Source organism: Thamnophis sirtalis, unplaced genomic scaffold (genome assembly GCF_051295495.1).
Source record: "Thamnophis sirtalis isolate CommonGarterSnake01/CBP01778 unplaced genomic scaffold, rThaSir2_p1.2 scaffold_4, whole genome shotgun sequence".
Taxonomy (NCBI): Eukaryota; Metazoa; Chordata; class Lepidosauria; order Squamata; family Natricidae; genus Thamnophis; species Thamnophis sirtalis.
In genome coordinates, this window is record NW_028261384.1 from 68,431,198 (window position 1) to 68,452,692 (window position 21,495).

At 35.7% G+C, this 21,495-nt stretch overlaps 1 protein-coding gene across 3 annotated transcripts in view; it reads left to right on the forward strand.

The window, feature by feature from the left end:
• Positions 1-21,495, forward strand: part of ANLN (anillin, actin binding protein) — an 84,241-nt gene that overhangs the window by 14,275 nt on the left and 48,471 nt on the right. For all 3 annotated transcript variants that reach the window (XM_014068568.2, XM_087713084.1, XM_087713085.1), the window contains exons 2-12: positions 5,445-5,598; positions 6,236-6,496; positions 8,014-8,342; positions 8,735-8,918; positions 10,461-10,651; positions 10,765-10,872; positions 11,230-11,341; positions 14,934-15,053; positions 16,688-16,917; positions 17,140-17,288; positions 17,981-18,116. In XM_014068568.2, coding sequence (XP_013924043.2) covers positions 5,445-5,598; positions 6,236-6,496; positions 8,014-8,342; positions 8,735-8,918; positions 10,461-10,651; positions 10,765-10,872; positions 11,230-11,341; positions 14,934-15,053; positions 16,688-16,917; positions 17,140-17,288; positions 17,981-18,116 — 1,974 coding nt within the window. The remainder of the gene's footprint in view (positions 1-5,444; positions 5,599-6,235; positions 6,497-8,013; positions 8,343-8,734; positions 8,919-10,460; positions 10,652-10,764; positions 10,873-11,229; positions 11,342-14,933; positions 15,054-16,687; positions 16,918-17,139; positions 17,289-17,980; positions 18,117-21,495) is intronic.

A 21,495-nucleotide genomic window follows, 5' to 3' on the forward strand; every position in this document is an offset into this window, starting at 1 on the left:
TGTTTCCCAGTCTGAGCAACACCCAGCTTCCCCGCTTCTATTCCTGCTTTCCTGCACGCAACACGGAGGGCACGGATGTTCTCCGGAGCCGGTGGTCTCCCGGCCTTCTCTTTGCCTTTCCCCCCATTCCTCTAATCCAGGAGACTCTGAGAAACATAGTGTTGGAGGGGGCCCATGTCATCCTGGTAGCTCCCTATTGGCCGAGATGGCCTTTGTTTACGGACTTAATCCAAATGCCCCTGTCTCCCCCCTGGAGAATTCCCTAGGAGGAAATCGCCTTGTGTCAGGGGGTCCTAGTCCATCCGGAGCCTCAGTGGCTCCAGCTGACCGCCTGGCACTTGAGCAGCACCTGCTGAGGGAGGCCAGCCTCTCAGCCAAAGTCATTTCCACCATAGAGGCTGCCAGGCGTCTCTCCACCACTCAAATTTATAACTCTACGTGATCGGCGTTCGCGTCCTGGTGTGAACTGTTTCAGATCCCTCCGGTCTCCGCGTTGGTTGCTCAGGTCCTCAAATTCTTGCAGCATGGCTTAGACCGTGTGTTGTCATATAACACCTTGCGGAGATAGGTGGCTGCCCTCTCCTCAGTCATAGCAGGGGAGGGTTCCGGGTCATTGGCACAGTCACCTTTAGTAAAGCACTTTCTGAAAGGGGTGGCAAACCTATGTCCCCCTCCAATTCACAGGTTTCACTTGTGGGATCTTCCCCAAGTGCTTAGGGCTCTAACGGCTGCTCCCTTTGAACCACTGAGGACAATCCATCTTAGGTTCCTTACCTTGAAAGTCATATTTCTGGTGGTGGTCACGTTCACCAGATGCATCTCTGAATTGGGCGCTCTGTTGTCCAAGGATGATCTGTGTCAGTTTCATCAGGACAGGGTAGTCCTGAGGCTCGACTCCACCTTCCTCTCAAAGGTGAATTCCCTTTTCCATAGATCGCAGGAAGTTATCCTTCCCAATTTCTGTACCTATCCTTCTCACGAGAGGGAGGTTCTCTAGCATCGCTTGGATGTATGCCGTGCCCTACACATCTATCTCCAGCGTACGTCCCCATTTCGGTGATCGGAGGTCTTGTTCCTGTCTTTTCAGGATAGGTCATTGGGGGCTAGGGTGTCCTCTGCCCACCATTGGCAGGTGGGTGAGGCAGGCCATCAAAGAAGCTTACCAGGCCAGCCAACAGGTGCCTCCTCAAGGCATCACAGCCCACTCTACCAGGAGTGCGGCCACCACGGCTGCCTGGGCTACTAGGGCCCCTCTGGAAGATATTTGTCAGGCGGCCACCTGGGCCTCCCCCTCCTCCTTTATTCGACACTACGGTCTCGACCATTTTGCCTCGGCAGACATGGCCTTCGCCCGTAGTGTGCTTCCTCCCCTCCCCCAGGATCTTCCCGCCCTGGGACTTAGCTTGGGTATGTCCCTGTTGTAGCCCGTCCCACCGGAGCTACAGGAGAAAGAACGTTGGTCATTACCTGAACGTCTGTTCTCTGTAGCGTAGGTGGGAGGGGCTACATTCCCACCCTAGTTAGTTGGCAGGGGTCGGGCGGTCAAAGCTACGTGTTTTTCTTTCTATTCTTGTGTTCTTGTTGGAATGTTATTTCCTTGCATAAAGAGTTCAGATATCCCATTCGACCTCGTGAAACTGGGAGTCAGGAAGGAAAGGAGGAGATGATAAAGAAAAATCCCTCAGTCTCTGGACCAATCAGGCTGTCACATACCCTGTTTTAGCCCCTCCCACTTACGCTACAGACAACAGACGTTCAGGTAAGGACCAATGTTCTTTTTTACATCAAAAATCTTCATGTATTTTACTATCAATACACCGCCATTCTCATTTAACTGAAATTATTTAAACGTATTTATCTGATATCATTTGCATTCAAAAACACAACCAACCACTGGCATACATTGACAGTCACAACAAAACTTCTGTAGCATTACATCTTATCACATATTCTAAAAGAAAAAATCAATTAATAAAATATCTAAGCATTCCCCCCTTACCTCCCCCTCCAATTCACCATTTAAAGCTTTTATACAATTGCTTTTACCAATGCCAACACATATAAATATCATTAAACATTATCCGTTAACATTTCTTTGGTTATTATTGTAACTAATTAAGAATTATTTATTATGTATATCACATCTTCTCTCATCCGACCCAAAAGAAAAAAAAACCTTACATTTTTATGCATAGTCTAAACAAGAATTTGGTAATAGGTTTTATAAGTTTGTTTTTCCCAGGTCCCAATTTGCAATTTATATCCAAATGACTTTCATTAGTCATAATAATTATTTCATTACTATTATCATTATTATTATAAATAACTAAGGATTATTTATATCACCTCTCCTCTCCTTAGATCTAAGAAAAATTTACTTCTTTATAACAAAATCTAAACAAAAATTTATTGATAACATTCATAAAGTTTTTCCCCCAGGTCCCAATTTGCTATTTATATCCAAGTTGTTTTAACTGATTAGAGTTATTATTTCATTGTTATTGTCATAATGTATTACTTTTTAACAAATAAACATTTTAAAACAATCTAAGAAAAGTCTATAAAGTATTAAGGTTACTATCTATTAATCACCACAAATTAATTAATTTTTTATCATTAATGTTCATTATCAACCTGTATCTTTCCAGTAAAAAAAGAATCTTGTCTCTTTTGCCAGTTGTTGTGTCAATCTTTTTATCTTTTTTAAGTTTTATAAACTTCTCTCTGCACTTTTTTGCTTGAAAGGTCTCTCAGAAAAACTCGTTGCCCTTGAACTGGTATTAAAATTAGCATGTCTTTGATTAAACATGTTTCTGAAGCAGTTTCTCTTCTTAGTTCTATCATCATCAATTCCCCCCCCTCCTCTGTTTCTTGAAAAAAGGGATAGAACTCCTGCTTATCAAGTTCACTTTTCCATATTCTCCCATTTCCACCCAAGTTTGCTCCATCATTAAATTCATCTGTTATCTTATCCTTGTCTTCTTCATCTTCATTCATTTCTTTATTTTTGGGGACTCCAACTCCATCATCTTTTATTGTAGGAGATAGCAGTCTATCCAATTACTTATCAAATTTCTCAGATCTTTCCGATAACTGTTGAATTTCAATCAACAAATCTTGAAGACTCAGTGTTCCCTTATCTGATGATTGATGCATTTTTCCAAATGAAAAAGAAGCAAGAAGAAAAAATTTCCTTCCCTTGCCAAGAGTGTTTTTAAAAAGGCAGCTGTAAAAACAACTCTATCCTTGGCTCTTTATCAAATTGCACAAGATAAGCTGCAAAACTCCAAAGCTGCAAGACTGCAAAACTCTTTGTTACAGTGTCAGTGGGATCGGCAACAGAGAGAACAAAGGATACTTTGTTTCCAAGAGAAAAAAAAACCAAGTTCTAACTTCCGAATGGCAGATTCAATTCTTCTCCTATTTATCTCAAGCTTATGGAGAACAATAATCTTTAAAAGTCTTTAATGAAGGTTAATGAGAAGTAATAAGAAAAATTATTAAAATAAAATAGGTTTTAGTTCCAGCCAACAAATGAGGCAGCAGAAAATAAGATTTTAAAAAAACAGTTTGTTCACTTGCAAGAAGAAACAAAAAAAGTTACAGTCATTTCAATCCACAAAACATCATTAACAGGAAGAAAGAGAAATAAAAACTTTCCAACGCAGTCCAATAAAGATAAATTCCGCTGCTTTATTCTTTGCTTAAAGGACTAATTTATCTTTTTTTTAAAAAATCCTTTGGGCAATCATTCAAAAACAAAAAAAGCCTCCCCAGATGGACTCACTTTCAGCTGCCTTCTTTCAGGAGCTGTCTCTGACTTTGTCAGCACAGGGCTGTCTATCGCCAGCTTGGAGCACTTCCCTTGGGTCAATCAGGGACTTTTTCGATACCCCTGAGACCAGCAAGGTTTTGTCTCCCTGTCACAGTCTCTATGGGATGGCTTAGGTCCATTGGGACCATGTAGCAATAAACGAATCAACAGTGGTCTCAGGACAGTCGATACCACACATTGTGTCGTCGTGACATTGGCCCCTCCTGACTCTTAAAATGGCTTTTCTGGTGGCCATCACCTCCACCAGGCAGATATCCGAGCTGCAAGCGCTGTCCATCAGGGAGAATCTCTGCGTGGTCCACCAAGACAGAGTGGTGTTACAGCTGGATCCTGCTTCCATCGAGCACAGGAACTCATCTTGCCCAACTTCTGTCCAGACCCTTCTCACCCATTAGAGAAGAAGTGGCACACTTCAGAAGAAGGGCTCTGAGGATCTACCTCAGGAGAACCAGGCCAAGCAGGAAGTCCGAAGCCCTGTTTTTTCTCCTTCCAGGGTCCCTGGGTAACAAGGTAACTTCCACCACAATAGGCAGATGGTTGCGAACCTGCATTGCCACTGCTTACCAATCACAGATAACAAATCATATCACAGCTCATTCCACGCAGAGCGCAGCCACCTCCACGGCCTGGGTCACACAAGTCTCCTTGGTCAAAATCTGCAGGGCAGCCATGTGGGCTTCCCCCTCTCCCTTTTTTAGGAACTATAAACTGGACTCTTTTGCCTCGGCAGAAGCTTCATTTGGCCACATGGTGTTGCAGGCGGTCCACAGGGTGGGGACCATGCCTCAACAGGCATGAGTAGGGGCATGGGGCCTCAGGGGTCTCCCTCCCTAGGGACTTGTAGGATTTGGTACATCCCAGTCTGGATACTCCTCCTCCCTCACTATGGAGAAAGGCGTTGGTACTTATCTGATATGCCTCTTCTCATAGTGGGGGGAGGAGTATCCAGCCCTGCCCTGACTATGTTTGTATGAGTTACTTTCATTGTTAAAGAAGTTATATAAGTATTGATGTTGAAACCAATAAAAGCTAATAACTGAAATAAGAGTCTGGAGTGAATGATGCAATGAGTCGGATAGAGTTCTTTGCCAATAACTGGGGTCTACCTGGTGGCCAAGGGACAGAGCCCAAAGAGCTTATCTGACTCAATCCAATCAATGAGAGGACAAGGTCAACCTAGTCTGGATACTCCTCCCCACACTATGAAAAGAGGCGTATCAGGTAAGTACCAACGCCCTTTTTTCATTGAAATGTGATAAAATGTAGTTAGTCCTCATTTAGAAATCACAACAGAGTCTGGAAACTTGGTTATTAAAGCAAAATTGTGTTTGTTTTTATGATGTCACTTTTCTGCTTTTCTTTGCTTTACAAATTTACAAAGATACAAATAGAATTGTTGCAAAATTACTTCTTCATCACTGTAGTTGCTAAACAACGCACTTGCTAAATGAGAACCACCTGTATTCCAGTTGATAGATCTCATTGGACAAAAAACGTAGGTTTGTTTTTTTTATAAAGAATTATCTCAAATAAATAAATCTATCTTATACAAAAATCACTATAGCTGTTAGGAAATATTTACCTTTGATCATCCTTATGAACATTTTAGAAACTGTTAGAACGAACTCGTGCCAGGAGGGAGAATTTACAGAAGCTGATGGCTGAGCGTTCCACAGTAGGAGTCCGGGATATGGCTCAAACAAAAAGAAATAGAGAGCCTTTATCAGAAGCTGGTAATCAGTCACTTCAGTCTAATGAAGAAGGTATTTTTCATTACAATATTGTGAAATTTTGCAAATTCTTAAACCACACTTGCTTTTTCTTTACAGAAAATTTATATTAAAATGTCATAAACCAAATATGGAGCAGGAGTTTGCATTACAGGTGGTTGGGGTTATCTTTACAGGTTTCTATTGTACTAAAAGTGAATGCAATTACATTTTTAAATTTATTTTAAAATTTTATTTAATCCCAAATTATATATTTGAGAAGTTATATGAATCAAATCACCTTTAAGTCCAATAATTGATTAATTATGAAAATCAAGTTTTAAACATCTAGGTTTTCTGATAGCTCTTCCGTTTTTGATGTGTACCCAAACTTGGATCTGGATTCAGAAAGTCACATTTTTTATCAATGATCAGTGGACATAAATAAATAATGAAAAGCCTTTTTTTTTACAAAAGTAATGTTTATTGTGGTGGATTCCAAACCAAAAATATGGTATATCTCCCTTAGAAACTTTGTGTAATTGGCAAAATGATACAAATAATAAACCACCTATAGCCAAGAAGTCTGTGAAATCTGAATTTGTTTTTAACTTAATGCTGTATTTAGGCTATTCTAGTTACAAATATATTCTATTGTTTGTCTCTCCCCCCACCCTCTCAATTTCTATAGCAAAACCAAGTGCAAAGCCATCACCATCGAAAAGACATTGTTCAGACAATGCAGAAATTTCAGTTTCTAATTCAGAGAATATGCATCCAGTTAATTTACCCTCGATAAACCCAGTTCTTCCTGAAATGATTCCTACCTCTCAGTTTGCTGCTTCATCCTCAGAGACTGAAGAACACAACTCTACATCTGAACTGATTTCTTTTAGTTCAGTTAAAACACGTATGCAAAAGTTGGCAGAACAGCGACGCTGCTGGGATAATGGTATATGTTTCATGCTAAGACACTGAAAACTAAACTAATACTATGCAGTGATATGTAGGAGCAAATACTGTGTGGAAAAGCAATGCTTGAAACTTTTTAAAAATTATGTTTAGCTTGGCTACAAAGTACTGTCCTACAGAGGAAAAAAAGTAATCTGATTTGAAATAGGCATGATTGCAAACGTTTAGCAAGTCTACCAATGTCAGTTAGAAAACCAGAGTTATGTGTGCGAGCCAATGCTTTGTTTTGACACAATTGTTACTTGACTTAGGGCAATAACTCTGCTTTGCACCATTGGGATTGGTCATACAGGTAATCCACACTGCTCCACCATTCTCCGAGAAGGCTTGGGTATTCTTCCTGCCCAACTGTGTAGGTCAATTTATCTTCCTTTTCCATCCTGCTGACAAACATAACTGATGTGATGGCAGCTACTGTAGAAAACTAGAGCTGGTGCTCATCTCACAAAGTTCTAAGAGAGATGAGCTCCAGCCCTACCAATGTGTGTGTGTGTGTGTGTGTGTATAGTATAGTATGTGTGTGTGTGTGTGTGTGTATGTGTATATATATATATATATATATATATATATATATATATATATATATATATATATATATATATACACACACACATACATACATACATACATACATACATACATACATACATATATATGTTATATTTGTGCTGATATGTTGTATTTGTGCTGACAAATGTAACAAAGGCAACAGTAAAAATATTGGGTTTCTGTCTGGATGGTCTCTTGTGACGAGCCGATAGACAGAGAATGGAAGCAGTAAGCTTCCTCCCATATTTGGGCATGCCAGGGGTTGTGACACTAAATACATATATACATATGTGTGTGTGTATGTGTGTATACATACACACACACACACACATATAAAAGTAAAAAGAATAGGCAGCCTATATAGCAGTGATAGCATATAGTTGACAATCAAACAAAACGAATATCTTCAGTGGCTGCAGTATAGCAACATCCATTTTTGGCTATAGAATCCAACAATTGAAATTCGCCTCTAAAATAGGCCAGATTAGGGATTGAGTCACTGTTTTTTAAAGTTTCAGGGTTCATGAAGGAAAGAAGACTCCAATTAGTTTTAGTTACCTTTATGAGGGGACATGGAAATTCTCTCAGAAAGATTATCCACAATTTATTATAGATTTGTGTAATGGCTATGGATAAATCTGTCTGAAATTTATTTCTACTGTATTCAGTTTAGAATACTTCAAGTGTCTTTTTATATTAAGACTATGTTTTGAAGTGTCGGAGTTCTGTAACAGATATACTTTTGTCTATTTCCTGGAGAGGGCAAGAAGGACAAGGATTACCTTGTCCTTCTTGCCCTCTCCAGGAAATAGTCTCTTTTGGACTGTGTACTTTTTCTTTAGAAATAACTGAAAAGAATGATTCATCTAAACATATATACTCTTATTTCAGAAAGTTTGGCATCTCTTTATTATATTTCAAAATACTCTTTATTTTTTAAATTTTCAGATTTGCCCGAAAGCATTTCCATAACACCTATCCTATCAAAGGAATGTGTCATCTTCCCACCCAAACAACTTAATGCAATAACTGATACACCAAAAGGAAGAAGGGGCCGTCTAGCTAACCTTGCTGCTACAATTGGCTCCTGGGAAAATGATGTAAGCCATCCATCTGCAAAGCAAAACAATACACAAGAACAGCCTGGTACTACTTGTTTTTCCAAATTGTCCACTACAAGTGGAGCATCTGCTGGAATCAATAGTAGTAGTGTGAAGCAGGATGCTACATCCTGTTCACAAACGGCCGTGGATAAATCAGCAATCTCTGGGATATTGGTAAGTTATCATATTTTAATGTTGTATATTTCCTATATAGACTGCTAAAATGAAGGTAAACAATATTGGATTGTAATTGAAATGATGCTTAATAGGAAATAAGTTTTGTTTAAAACATGAATTTATAAGAATCTTTTAATAAATGGTAAGTACTTTATACTTAAATTGATAGTACTTTCACATATACCTATTCACATTATACTTTGGAAAAGAAAAGTCAGAGGGAAATAGTAAACTACTAATAGAATAGTTAAAAACTGGCTTTGGATTAGTACTTTCATAGAAATCATTGCATTTGGAACCTGTTTTATAAACAATAAAAAAATAAAAATGTTTAAAATGATTTTAGTAGTCATTTTAAACTAATATATTTCCCCATTCAAACTATCTAGGAAGAAATTAATAGTTCTGTAACACAAGCTTCAGGAATTACTAGCAGCCATTCTAAAGTAACTGAGGTATCAAATCTAAATGAAAAGGGCAGCCCAACACCAAAATCTCAAACTCCTGCCAAAGAAGAGCAAATAGAAGAAACACTTGTACACGTTGAGTACAGAGATAAGCTCAACACACCAGGTAAAAAAAAATGCTTCTATATTTTAAGTAGGGTTTTTTTATAGCTAAGGTTTTTATAACTAGGTACTTTTGTATGATTCTGTAAGGCTTCTAATATATATATCTGATTAGTTAAAAAAAATGAGTGTTACATCTGTTGTTTCTAGCCTTCCATGTAATTTATCAATATTTCACCTGTTATTTATAGAATTCTTAACACAGTTTTTAAAATCGATATTGAGCAATCCCACTTAGCACATACACATGTTAAGCAAGGGCAAAATTCTTTTCAGGAAGTGACTTGAAGTTAAGTTTGATTTTGCTGATTAAAACATACAGGGGAAAAACTGCAATCTGATGTACAAAAATGGCTTTAGCATATTTACCTAAAAGGCAGTGCAAAATAATATCCCTGGACAATGATTATTTGTAATTTCAACATTAAATATACTTAATTTTCGAAACCATACAAACTGCATTTTGTAACATACACATTCTATATGTAATTTTAAAATATTTGTAGGCCAATTTGCTGTAGTGGTTAAAGTGCCAGCTTAGAAATCAGGGGACTGAATTCTAGTCTCAGTTTAAGAGTGAAAGGCAGCTGGGCAATTTTGGGTCAATCACTCTCAGCCCAATCCACCTTTCGAAGATGTTTAGTGGGGAAAAGGAGGACAAAGGAGTATTATGTACATTTGCCACCTTGAGTTACTTACAAAGTTATAAAGGCAAGATAAAAATCTAATAATGTTATATCCACAGAATGTGTGCTAGAGTAGCATAGCAGGAAGCTATGAAGTGAAGTTACAAGCAAGATAGTTGAGATAAAAACCTCTCTTTTCTAGACATATTAATATAACTCATCTTGAAAGTAAGCTAGTAATTCTTTAAAAATAATTTTTGTGTATTCTGGGGCCATATGTTACATGACTGCAGTATGATGCTCCTAATAGTCATTAACAATACTGTTTTATAAATGTAATTGGGCTTCTGTTTAAGAAGTATACATATTCTTGGGGTTTCCAACAAAGTAAATGGAGATTCACTAAATGACTGCATGATTTATTTAATAAACATGCAAAAAATACAAAAATCAGACTCAAATGATCACCTCACTTAATGATGAAAGTTCCAGCCCTAATCCAGCCCTGTAACTAACGAACTACCTATCTTTGCATTTCAAGTTTTAAAATGGGTTTCATAGTAATTTTTGATAGCAAGCATTTAGTACTGGATGAAATTAGTTATCTTGAATTACATGTAGAATAGCTGGAAAACATTTGTACTCAGATGTTTACGATCATGATCTATTCAGAAAACCATGGAGTTTAGTGAAAAATGTGCACAGATTGGTCCCAATTTTCATGGTTTTTATGTACAAAAACATTGTTTTGCACAGAATTAGGTTGCAAGGTATGCATTATGTACATATAATCTTTATGGGTTTAGTGATGTCTTAGTTAAGTCTTTATAGTTTATATATTCATTTATGGCCTCTATCTTTATCACTCTATTAGTGATAAAGAACCTTAACTTGTTAACAACCAATTATTATTCTTATAGGAGGCTCAAGCATTAAGCCTTTTCTGGAACGTTTTGAGGAGCATTGCCAGGAGTATACTGTGCAAAATCCTGCTATTGCAGGAGGGTACAGAACTCCAATTATCACTCCAAACACAAAGACAATCCAAGAAAGACTCTTCAGGCAGAATGAAGCATCTTCAGCTTCCAGTGTAGCCCAGCAGCTCAAACAAGTATGTACTTAAAATAACTATATGTGAGATCACGTGTATTGATCAGTCCTTGACACTGCATATCTACTGCAAAAATGTTCACATTACATTTATTTTTTCCTTGATTTATTCAGGAACGTGAAAGAGAACTTGAATGTATACGGGGTCACTTCGACTGGACCAATTTGTGGAATGCTGAAAAAGGAGAACAGCCCAAGAAAAAGCCTCCAGAGATAAAATTAGTATGATGATAAAATCTATTTTAAGAAAAGCACAATAATATTTCTCTCTGGGAAAAAAATTAATAAAGCATTGTAATTAGCCCACAGTGCCAACATTTTAATGCAGCCTTTATATGGCACTGTGTGTGTGTGTGTGTGGATAGATAGAGAGAGAGAGAGAGAGAGAGAGAGAGAGAGAGAGAGAGAGAGATAGAAAGACAGATAGAAAGACAGATAGAAAGACAGATAGAAAGACAGAGAGACAAAGAGGGATTGCACAAATATGTCAATGATGGTTTTTATTATGCATTTAGCTCCATAGGCATTTCAGGTCATTAATGTGGCTAAATATGATATTTCCTCTCCCCCCTCCCCCAGGGGAAACATATGAATGCTGATCTAAAGCACTTCCCAAATACAGATGCTAGTTCCCAATTAGTAGGAAAAAAGTTCAGAACGCTTGAAAGTGTTGCAGAAAGCACATATTCAGGTAAGAATAAATTACCTTAAAACTTTAGATCAATGAATGTTAGCACATGCAAATTTGTTTATTTAAGTGGTTTTGGAAAATGTTTACATAAAACTGATTATATATTTCTAGTCATCTGTATTTAGATTTTTTTTGTTTAAGAGTGAGAAGGAAGAATATTTGTCATTGCAACTGATAATATGTATTGTCAAGATATTTCTATAGATCAATAAATACCGGTACTAGGTAGCTCATGGAAAGAATTACTGAAAATTTAAATGTGGTAGCTGTAAATAAGATCAAATCAGTTTAATGCAGTCCTAAGGCCAGATATATTAAAATAGATAACTGTTATATATTTTCATATATGTAAAACAGAAAAACAATAAGAATAATAGGATCTAAAATAATTAAGAACAGATAAAAACAAAAAATAAAAGTGGTATCATAGGAAATTCCAAACATAATTACAAATAGTCTTCAACTTACAATGACAACTAAGCCCAAAATTTATGGTGTTAAACAACACATTGAGTTTTGTGCCATTTGATGACCTTTCTTGCCACAGTTGTTAAATGAATCACTGCAATTAAGTTAGTAACACGGTTATTAAATGAATCAGGCTTCCCTATTGACTTTGTCAGAAGGTCACAAAAAGTGACCAAATGACCTGGGGACACTGCAGCCAAATACAGGTGCCAAGAATCTGAATTTTGATCATGTGACCATGGGGATTCTGCAACTGTTGTAAGTGTGAAAAATGATCACCTTTTTCAGTGCTGTTATAAGTTCAAATACTCATTGAATGAATTGCTGTATGTCAAGGACTTCCTGTAATGATACAGCAGCATATTGCACAGATTGACTTGAGATGATATTTCTGAGTGCTTGTCTCGAAGAAATAGTATTAATACTATTAAGTAGAAATAATATTCCCCACCTGGAAATTCCTTCAATATCTGATAAATTAGGCTCTTTTTACAATCCTTATAGATAGCAGTATAGTAGAATATGGCAGATTTTCTATTGAACTATCACAATATGGACACAACCAAAACTATATAGGAGTATCTTAAAATGTAAACAAGACTGCTGACTGCATCTAACTTGTCTAAAGTCTTATTTCAGAATTATACTGGATGATAATAAATAGAATGTTAGAATGAAATCTTTTGGAAGAAAATGATAAATACTGGGATGTGTGATCTTGCTTAATTAAATTTTTGGGAGATCTGTATCCCAAAATCATTGAGGGCAGTTTTAGCATTATCAAAACCTCTAATGAGCACAAACCTACCATAGAAAATCTCAGTACAGTTGGTTTTTGACTTATGACCACAATTGAGCCCCAAAGTTCCATTACTAAGGAAAACATCTATTAAGTGAGCAGTACCCCATTTTATGACCTTTTTTGTCATGGTTGTTAAATTAATCATTTCAGCAAGTGAAACATTCAATTATTGAAATCTGGCTTTCTCCATTGACTTTGCTTGTCATAAACAAACTGGGGATGTTACAAAAAGTGATTATATGACTCCAGGAGAGTTCAACTGTCATAAATACATGCCAGTTGCTAAGCACCCTAATTTTGATTATGTGACCATTGGGATGCTGCAATGGTCATAAGTATGAAAAAAGGTCATAGATAACTTTTCAGTGCTATTGTAAATTCAAACAGTTACTAAACAAATGGTTGTAAGTCAAGGACTACCTGTAAAAACATTTTATCTAGAGTTTCTTTAAAGCCATGATGATTTAAAACAACCTAAGTACAAATGACGCCAAAGCTATAGGAAGTGAAATTGACTTTAGCCAAAAGGTAGTAAGTCTCTACACAGAAGATGACATTTTCGATACTTTTGAAGTCTTCAGTATCAACTATGTTGAATCATTTTAAGAACATTAAGCTCTGTAGAGGGCAAATTTGGAAGCCATGAGAAAGTTGAGGGACTATCTTGGTTTGGACAACATAGTTCCTTTTGAGTGATAAAATCTTGAATATTCCTTGATAAAGAAGCATTCCAAGATATTTATAGATAAGTACATGCTCAGTTTGAGTAGCATTTATTTGCAATTTGTGAATTTTATGATAGTATAAGGCAAAGAATAAAGTGTTGGTTTTTAAATAATTTATTGATAGCTTTTCTATATAGAATAAAGCTAGTGTTCTAGGTGCTTTTCTCATTCTGACTTGTGGAATAGACACAATACTTTGTCATCAACAATAGTGTTGGAATCATGTGATTAGTTAAATACGTATGTGAATGGCTGAAACAGCAAGTACTTGAATTGTTGGATTTAAGATTAAATATAGATTAAAAAGTAGTGAAGCTGTGAGTTGTTTGTTGCTTACTGAGCTTCATGGTTTTGTTGGAAATGTTTCATTACTAAATTAAGTAACATCAGTGCTGATAATGTTACCAATTTTAATAATTAAATATCTGTAAGAAAACCTCCAAGGACCCCATAGTTCAACTTGAAGTTTCAAATATTTTCTTCTCTACGTAGTGAAGTTAATATGCCACCTTGTTTTATATATCTATAAAATTGAGACGGTTTTAGATAAATGTCCTCAAGGAGTACATTTAATTCTTGGGAGCATTTGAATAAAGTGACAGAACGGTATTTTATCAATAGTAGATTATGGTATTATGTGATGTCAGCTTTAAATCAACAAAAGTTGCAAAAATAGAACTTTGAGGGATTGCAGAATATTTACTACCAGATTATGAAGTACCGAATAGTGATGTAATGCTGATTTTCTCCAATCCAACTTATTCTTCAATTATATTTCCATTTTCTACTCAAACCATTAATTTTAGATATTAAAAATGGCATAAAGTTTATTTAGTGTGATTAATAAACTAATAGGCCTATTATTTTTAGCATCAAGTCTATTTCTTTAATTTTTGTAATGGTAGGACAATAGCCTGATTACAACCAGATGGAAGTTGGCTGTTATTCTGGTGAATAAAATGGCCAGAACTGGGGGCCACTAATCTTTGTTTTTCTTTATTAATTCTGGAGAGATGAAATCACAATTGCGCAATAAAATCTTTAACCTCAGTTGTAGACACTGGGTGGTATCATTATGAAAGGGAATCACATCTGAAATTATAGCATTAACAGTTGCTACAGAAGTGATCCATTTATATTTGTGTGATACAGCTAGAATTATCATCTATAAGGCACCAATTGACTAAGTGCCAAAACCGAGTGAGAGCTGCACTTTTAACTTTATCATTTATCTTTTTAGTAAAAGAAATCAGAATAGGGTTTCTCTGATCTTTTCAGATATATATTATTTCTAATACTAAAATAGGTGACATTTATATACTTTGGATGTTTGGTTTGGATTTTTTTTCAAAATTATTCAACAGAACATGTCTTAGCTTCTTATTCACATTCTCCCAAAGTAAATATTGTCAGATTTTTTTTAAAAAAAGATAATGCTGCTAGATGGTTTCTTTTCCTAATTTCTGCTAATATTGCTTACGGTAAATTGAAAAGAAATAAGAGTATTTTTTTAAAAATGATTATTTTAGAAGTTGTATCTGTTTTTTTAAAAAAAATATAGTTATTTTTCCTGAATTACTTTTTTGGAAAATTTTAGGTCCTTCAGAAAACAAAAAGAACTCAGAAGAACTCAGTCCACTGAAAGTTTGCTCACCAAAGAGTCCTGTAAAAGCAGCTACTATCACAAAATCTGAGCAAGTTCCTAATAGACAGAACGGTTTGTGTTTCCTGCATTGATTGTATTACATAATCATTCTAGTTCAAATACTAGAAAATGACACACTCCTTGCATCTGTTATTGGTAAAAAAAGAAATTGCTGGATAACTATAACCAAAAGATATGAAATTCTATTTAGTATATTTTTAAAAATTCATTTCATATCCATACTGATGCTGTGATAAAGTATAACATGGAAGCGAAAAATGTTGGTAACAAAATTCATACTGTAGTTAATTAATTTGCAGAAATTAATACTAAGCCTGTCAACTACAGGAAGAATATCCAATTTTTAATATATCTAGAAGGGAAAGCCCTGCTAACACATTATTTCTCTATTAAGGGTGAGTTGCTGGATGGTTCCAATTATACATTATTTGCTTTGGTAAATTTTGCTGTGTGAATCTAGCCATTTTATCTTAAAAAGAGCTTAGTCTTGTTTTTAAGCAAACAAAAATATTTGCTTCAAGAAAATTGAGTTTTTAAAATATATTTGGGCTTGAACTACATTAAGACTACACTATTAGCAAAAAGAAAAATGAACTGTGCAAGTAAATTGCTAAAACTTGACACTTTTATGAGTGGAAATAATTATTTGTAACATTAGGAAGCATGTCTAAAAGAATCCATAATCATGGATGGATATCTATGCCTTATTCAGCATATAATGTTTAAATTTGATTCATTTTAATTTAAAAGCACACTTTCAATTTAATTTAAAAGCACACTTTCAAAACAATGTGCAAATCAGTAACAGCATGGCATGGCTTGTTAGCTTTTTGTGGGCACTAATAACTACTTTTCCTCATATCTCTGTTTAAAGATGCCATTTTACATTAAATTCATTTCAAAAATTACTTTCCTTTTGGAATAATATAACCAAAATTATCTATGACAGTGCTTATTAGTTTGCACATCCTTTTGAAGATGCAATTTTTAATTTCTTTTTGTTGTTGTAGCAGTAGTAGAAGTAGTAGTAGTAGTTGTTGTTGTTGTTTTAATTTTTATACTTTGGCTATTTTGACATTATTGACCACTTCGACTACATCTTTTTTTACCTTTCCTAATTCCTAATCTTAAGAATTGACGCTGAACCTACAAGGATGAACTTGTGATCTAAATGATAATATAGTATAATATGGATTTATATTTTTCATTTATTCCCATAATGAAATCACATCTTTGCTGCAAAAGTAAAAAATTTATGCACTCCTTTTGCCGTTATGCAACTTGCTTCTAGTATGTGTTTGATTTTTATTGTGTTTTTAAATTTATTTAAATTTAATTAATAAAAAGAAAAAATGAGCAAAAGTAAGGATAATTGTGAAGGAGATACATATATTGTCAAAAGAAAAAAAATCAATGGATTTAAGACCTGATTATACTGCTACTTATGAGTGGATTATAGACATAGACTTTATATGGATAAGTGTAATGAAATATGGACTCATGTACACACACACACACACAAATTTGCATTATACAAGTATAGGATTGCAAAATGTTATAGCTTTTTTCTTTGTCATATTCTTTCACTTTATCGTTAGAGCACTTTATGATTACATTTCCCCCCTTTCTCATTGACAACTATGTATCATTATTTGATGATAATACCTCTTAATATCATTGTCTAGGTAAAGAAGAGGAAACTGAGATAAATGATGAGATGAATACCATAAAGGTAATAAGTGATATCTTTGATGAAGTCCTTCATGAAGATGGGCCTGACATAGAGAAACTTAAAAAAGAAATGAATATAACTTTAGAAACTGAGAGTGATGATGAACAGGAAGAAACACTGAATATTTCATCAATGTCCCTCTTAACACCTTTAACAGAGGCTGTTGCTGTTGCAAGTCCAGAGGTAAGAGCAAATGCTAAATACAGTTATATTATTTTTAAACAACTAGTGGGGCTGGGTAGGTTTTCAAGAATTTGAAGAAATATATCAAACTTCTAATGTTTCCTGCTGGATATTCTTTACATTAACAGAATCCAGATTTTACCAAAAAAAAAAAATCTTAAATGTTGCTTCAAAATATAATTGCTTTTAGGATGATCAAACATGTATGTTTCCCTCTTTCAGATTTTTGCTTCTCCTACGAAATCAATTGCTGAAGGAAGTACTGCAAGTAATGAGAGTCCAAAGTTCATCAGATTCCAGAGAATGTCTGTCTGCAGAACTGAATCTGGAAGCAGCATTGGATCTTTATCAGAAGAACGTAACCTCTATAGGTAATTTCTATTTAAAAGATCTAGAACAAGGATGTCAAACTCAAGGGTTGCTTAGATCTGATTTGTGGAGCACCCTGGAAACAGTGACGGACCAGCCCACGGTGCCTCCATCAGAGAAAACAGCTACGTTTTCATTGACAGAAGGTTGCAGAAGGCCGTCACCGCCAAAAACGGAGATCACGAGCCCGTTTTTGTTGGGAGAGGGCTTGGGCTACCAGAGGTGCTCCCGTCACAAGTGTGTCAAGCTGGCCACACCCATCACTACCCTGAGATCAAACACAACCCTGATGTGACACTCAATGAAACCCAGTTTGATGCCCCTGATCTAGTAGAATCATTTTGAAGTAATGATGGTAAAATTAGCCAAAAAAACTAAGAAATATTTATTTATAGCCAGCCTGATCAAAACTTATTCTTGGATAAATGAATATGGGAGGTAAGGGCAGCAGTCTGCTTCCTGAAGTCATGGAAAAAACATGAGTATGTAAGGAAACCTAAGTCTATCAAACATTTAGGATCTTATACAAAACAAACTTATCACAAGCACAAAATACTCTAATTATGCTTGAAAAACACTGTTCTCTGCTCTTATAATATTAGTCGACCATCTTTGCAGTGGTATCTATCCTTGTTTATCAGGGTATGAAATAGCATAACTCAAATACTTTTACTGTTTTTTTTTCTCCTTGAAGCATTGATGCCTATCGGTCCCAGAGATTAAAAGAAACTGATCGTCCATCAATAAAACAAGTAATTGTCCGTAAAGAAGATGTATCTTCCAGGATTGAGAAGAGAAATGATCAAATTAACATTAAACAGAAGTTACAGGTAGTTAAAATCCCACTTTCCAATTAATATGAAAAGAAAGTATATGTGAAACTTTTTGATTGTATTCCTAAATCATTGGGGGTTTTTTCAAACAAAGTTTTATTGTTTGTTACATATTTTAACTTCTTTTATAAACGAAGTGTTTGTAAGGGTTCCTCTCCTCACTTTTAGGAATCTGACATGCTGCCACCCTTAGAAAAAGGAGAGATCCACCTGTGAAAAGATAGAAACAAAAATTCCATCATAGTATTTTAACAAGGTTTGTCAGGATATTGGGAGGGAATTTTCTTTCAATAAGATAGGGGCCCTAACATGGTGTTTTGCTACCCATTCATTTTGGGATGAAAGTAAATGTTTCCAAGCAACTAAGCATTGGGTTTTCCACCTGTGGATACTAGATTCAAGGATTTCCTTAATTTCAAAATGTTGTTCACCTTCTATAATGATAGAAACAGGTGGCGTAGGTGCAGGTGGTCTGAGTGATGAGATTACTTCTCGTTTGAGTAAACTAATGTGAAATACTGGGTGGACTTGCCTGAGTGTCTTTGGAAGGAGTAGTTCTACTGTTCCTGGGTTGATGACTCTAGTGATAGGGAAAGGTCCAATGAAATTTGGCCCTAATTTCCTTGATGGCTGCCATGACTTCAGGAATTTCTTTTCTTGTCAGCTTGAATTTTAAAAGCTGCTTTAGCTTCCTCTAAAGTAATCTAACTACTGGCCATGTGTCTCGTAAAGTGTCTATCCATTCCTTGGATGAGGGGATAGTGGATTCTTCTGTGGGTAGTTCAGGCATGGGGCTGAAACCCTGGCCTGTTGCTACTCTAAAAGGGGTAAAACCAGTGCTTGAGTGTACAGCGTTATTGAAGGCCACTTCTGCAAAAGGTAAAAGTTCAGTCCAGTTATCTTGTTGAAAATTAATAAAACAATCTTAGATATTGTTCTAGGACGAATTAATTTTTTCAGTTGGACCGTTAGTTTGGGCGTGGTGTGATGAGCTCAACCCTTGAGAGGTGCCAAGTAAAGTTAAAAATACCGTCCAAAATTTTGAGGTGAATTGTACCTCTCTGTCAGAGATGATTCTGTGCGGGGCTCCATGAATGCGATAAATGTGTATCAGAAATAACTTGGCTAGACTATTGGCAGTTGGGATCGTTTGGCAAGATATAAAATGTGCCTGTTTTGAAAACAGGTCTGTTACGACCCAAATGACAGTATTCCCCCCACTCCGGTAGTTCTACAATAAAGTCCATAGCAATCTTTCTCCAGGGTGCTGAAGGTTCAGCTACCTTCTGTAAGAGTCCTGGGATTTTCCATGATGTCTTTTAGCTGCTGCACAAATAGAGCACCTAACTACTTAGCTCTCTATGTCCTTTTTTAGTGATGGCCACCAAAATTGTCTTTTAATTAGGTGTAAAATTTTCACAAAACCAAAGTGTCCAGTTAATTTGGAGTCGTGGCACCTTGCCATTAAGCGCAGTCTTTGGCTAGCTGGAGCATACATCTTCCCTCCTACCCAAGCTAAGTTATCTTTCATCAGGCAGCTGGAGTTGTAGCTCAAAAACCATTCATCGGTGGCAAAACTTTTAAACTTTTATTTAAAAGTTTGGGTGTTGTCATTGTCCATCAATCTTTTTTGCTTTGCCTGGGATCTGGGGATTACTTTACCGGCTAGTTGATTGTTTTGTATCATGGTTTTGATTACGTCTGGCTTCTTACTATTGTATTGCGGTTTTCTGGATAGTGCATCTGCCAGAACTTTTTCCCCCCTGGGAGATATCTGAGCAGAAATTCAAACCGTTTAAAGTTCTGAGCCCATCGTACTTCTTTTGGAGAGAGTTTCCTTGGGTTCTTTAAGGCTTCTAAATTTTTATGATCTGTCCAGACTTCAAAAGGGACCTTACTTCCCTCTAGAAAATGCCTCCAAGATAAAAGGGCCCACCCAACTGCATAAGCTTTTTTCTCCCAAATGGCCCACCTTTGCTCAGTTTCATTCAATTTTTTGAATGTGTAAGCGCATGGTTGTAATTGGCCTTGCTCATTTTTCTTTAAAAAAAAACACATTTTTTTTATTTTTACTAAACAAACAACACACACAAAAATAATCATCTTACATTACATCTTGTAGAAAGTGTGTCAATTGGTTTCAATTAGCTTTCGTGCATCTCTTCCAGAGTCATTACTTACATTCATATCGAATATCAAAGTTCTTCTTTAAATATACTTTTTTATTTTCCATTTTCATAACATATAATCACATGTATACTATTACATAGCCAATATCCTATTGTATTAAGTAGTAATTACATCAGTTCCTCTTGTCATCAACGCCCAGAAAGATAAAAACCCATTATTAGCTCTTCTGCTCTCTATACACCTATTTCTTCTACCTCTCTCCTACCTCCTTTCTTCCCTCCATCATCCTTTTCTACTCTACTTCCCCTTCCTTTCTCCTTCTCCTCTCTTCATTCCACTCCTCCTTATCCTCCTCATCTTCCCCCCTTACCCTCTCTCCTATCCCTCTCTTCCTATCTTTCTTCTCTCCTGTTTCCCATTCTTCCTCTCATTCACTTAGTGTATTTCAGCTTCTGAACAAATTCCATTCTATGTTGATGGTATTTATGCTTCCATATCAATATACTTAACATAACTTAGTTTTAAAGAAAAAAATAAGAGAAGACAGTATACACGTGCAATCATAAAATTTAACATAAAATTTAACACCCCTCCTCAAGCCTAATATACATCCCACCCTCCCCCCAACCCCTCCCAACTTTCCCTCCCCCAACTTCCCAGAATATCAAAATTCTTGATGAGTCTTACTTTCAACATATCATAGTTCTCATCTAACTGAAATTGTTTTAATGTCCTTTTTCCTAGAAAAATCCATAGTTAAAAAACACAATCACCTAATGGCATTTCATTAATTATTATAGAGTCATCCAATATCCTTAAACCTTTATAACATATTCTAAACAAAAATTAGTTGACAACATATCTAAGCCCTTTTCTCCCCTCAAATCACTGTTTACAATTTGTGTCCACATTCCTTTTGTTATGGTAGTACATGTGTGTATCATTAACTGTATCCCTTAACCTTATCATTTCATTGTTAGTTGTTATAATTAATATTGGTTAACAAAAAACCCTTTACTGTTATATCTATTTTCTTCTCATCAAACCAACATATATGTATACCTTATTGCCCTTATCAATTATTTTTAACATATCCATCTATAAATTACTAAATTACTACTTACTAATTATAAAACTTAGTTAATCTTTTTGTTATCTACTTTCATATATCCAATAACATTATACCTTTATAACATATTCAAAATAAGAATTAATTATTTAAATTTCTAAACCTTTTTTTGCCCAA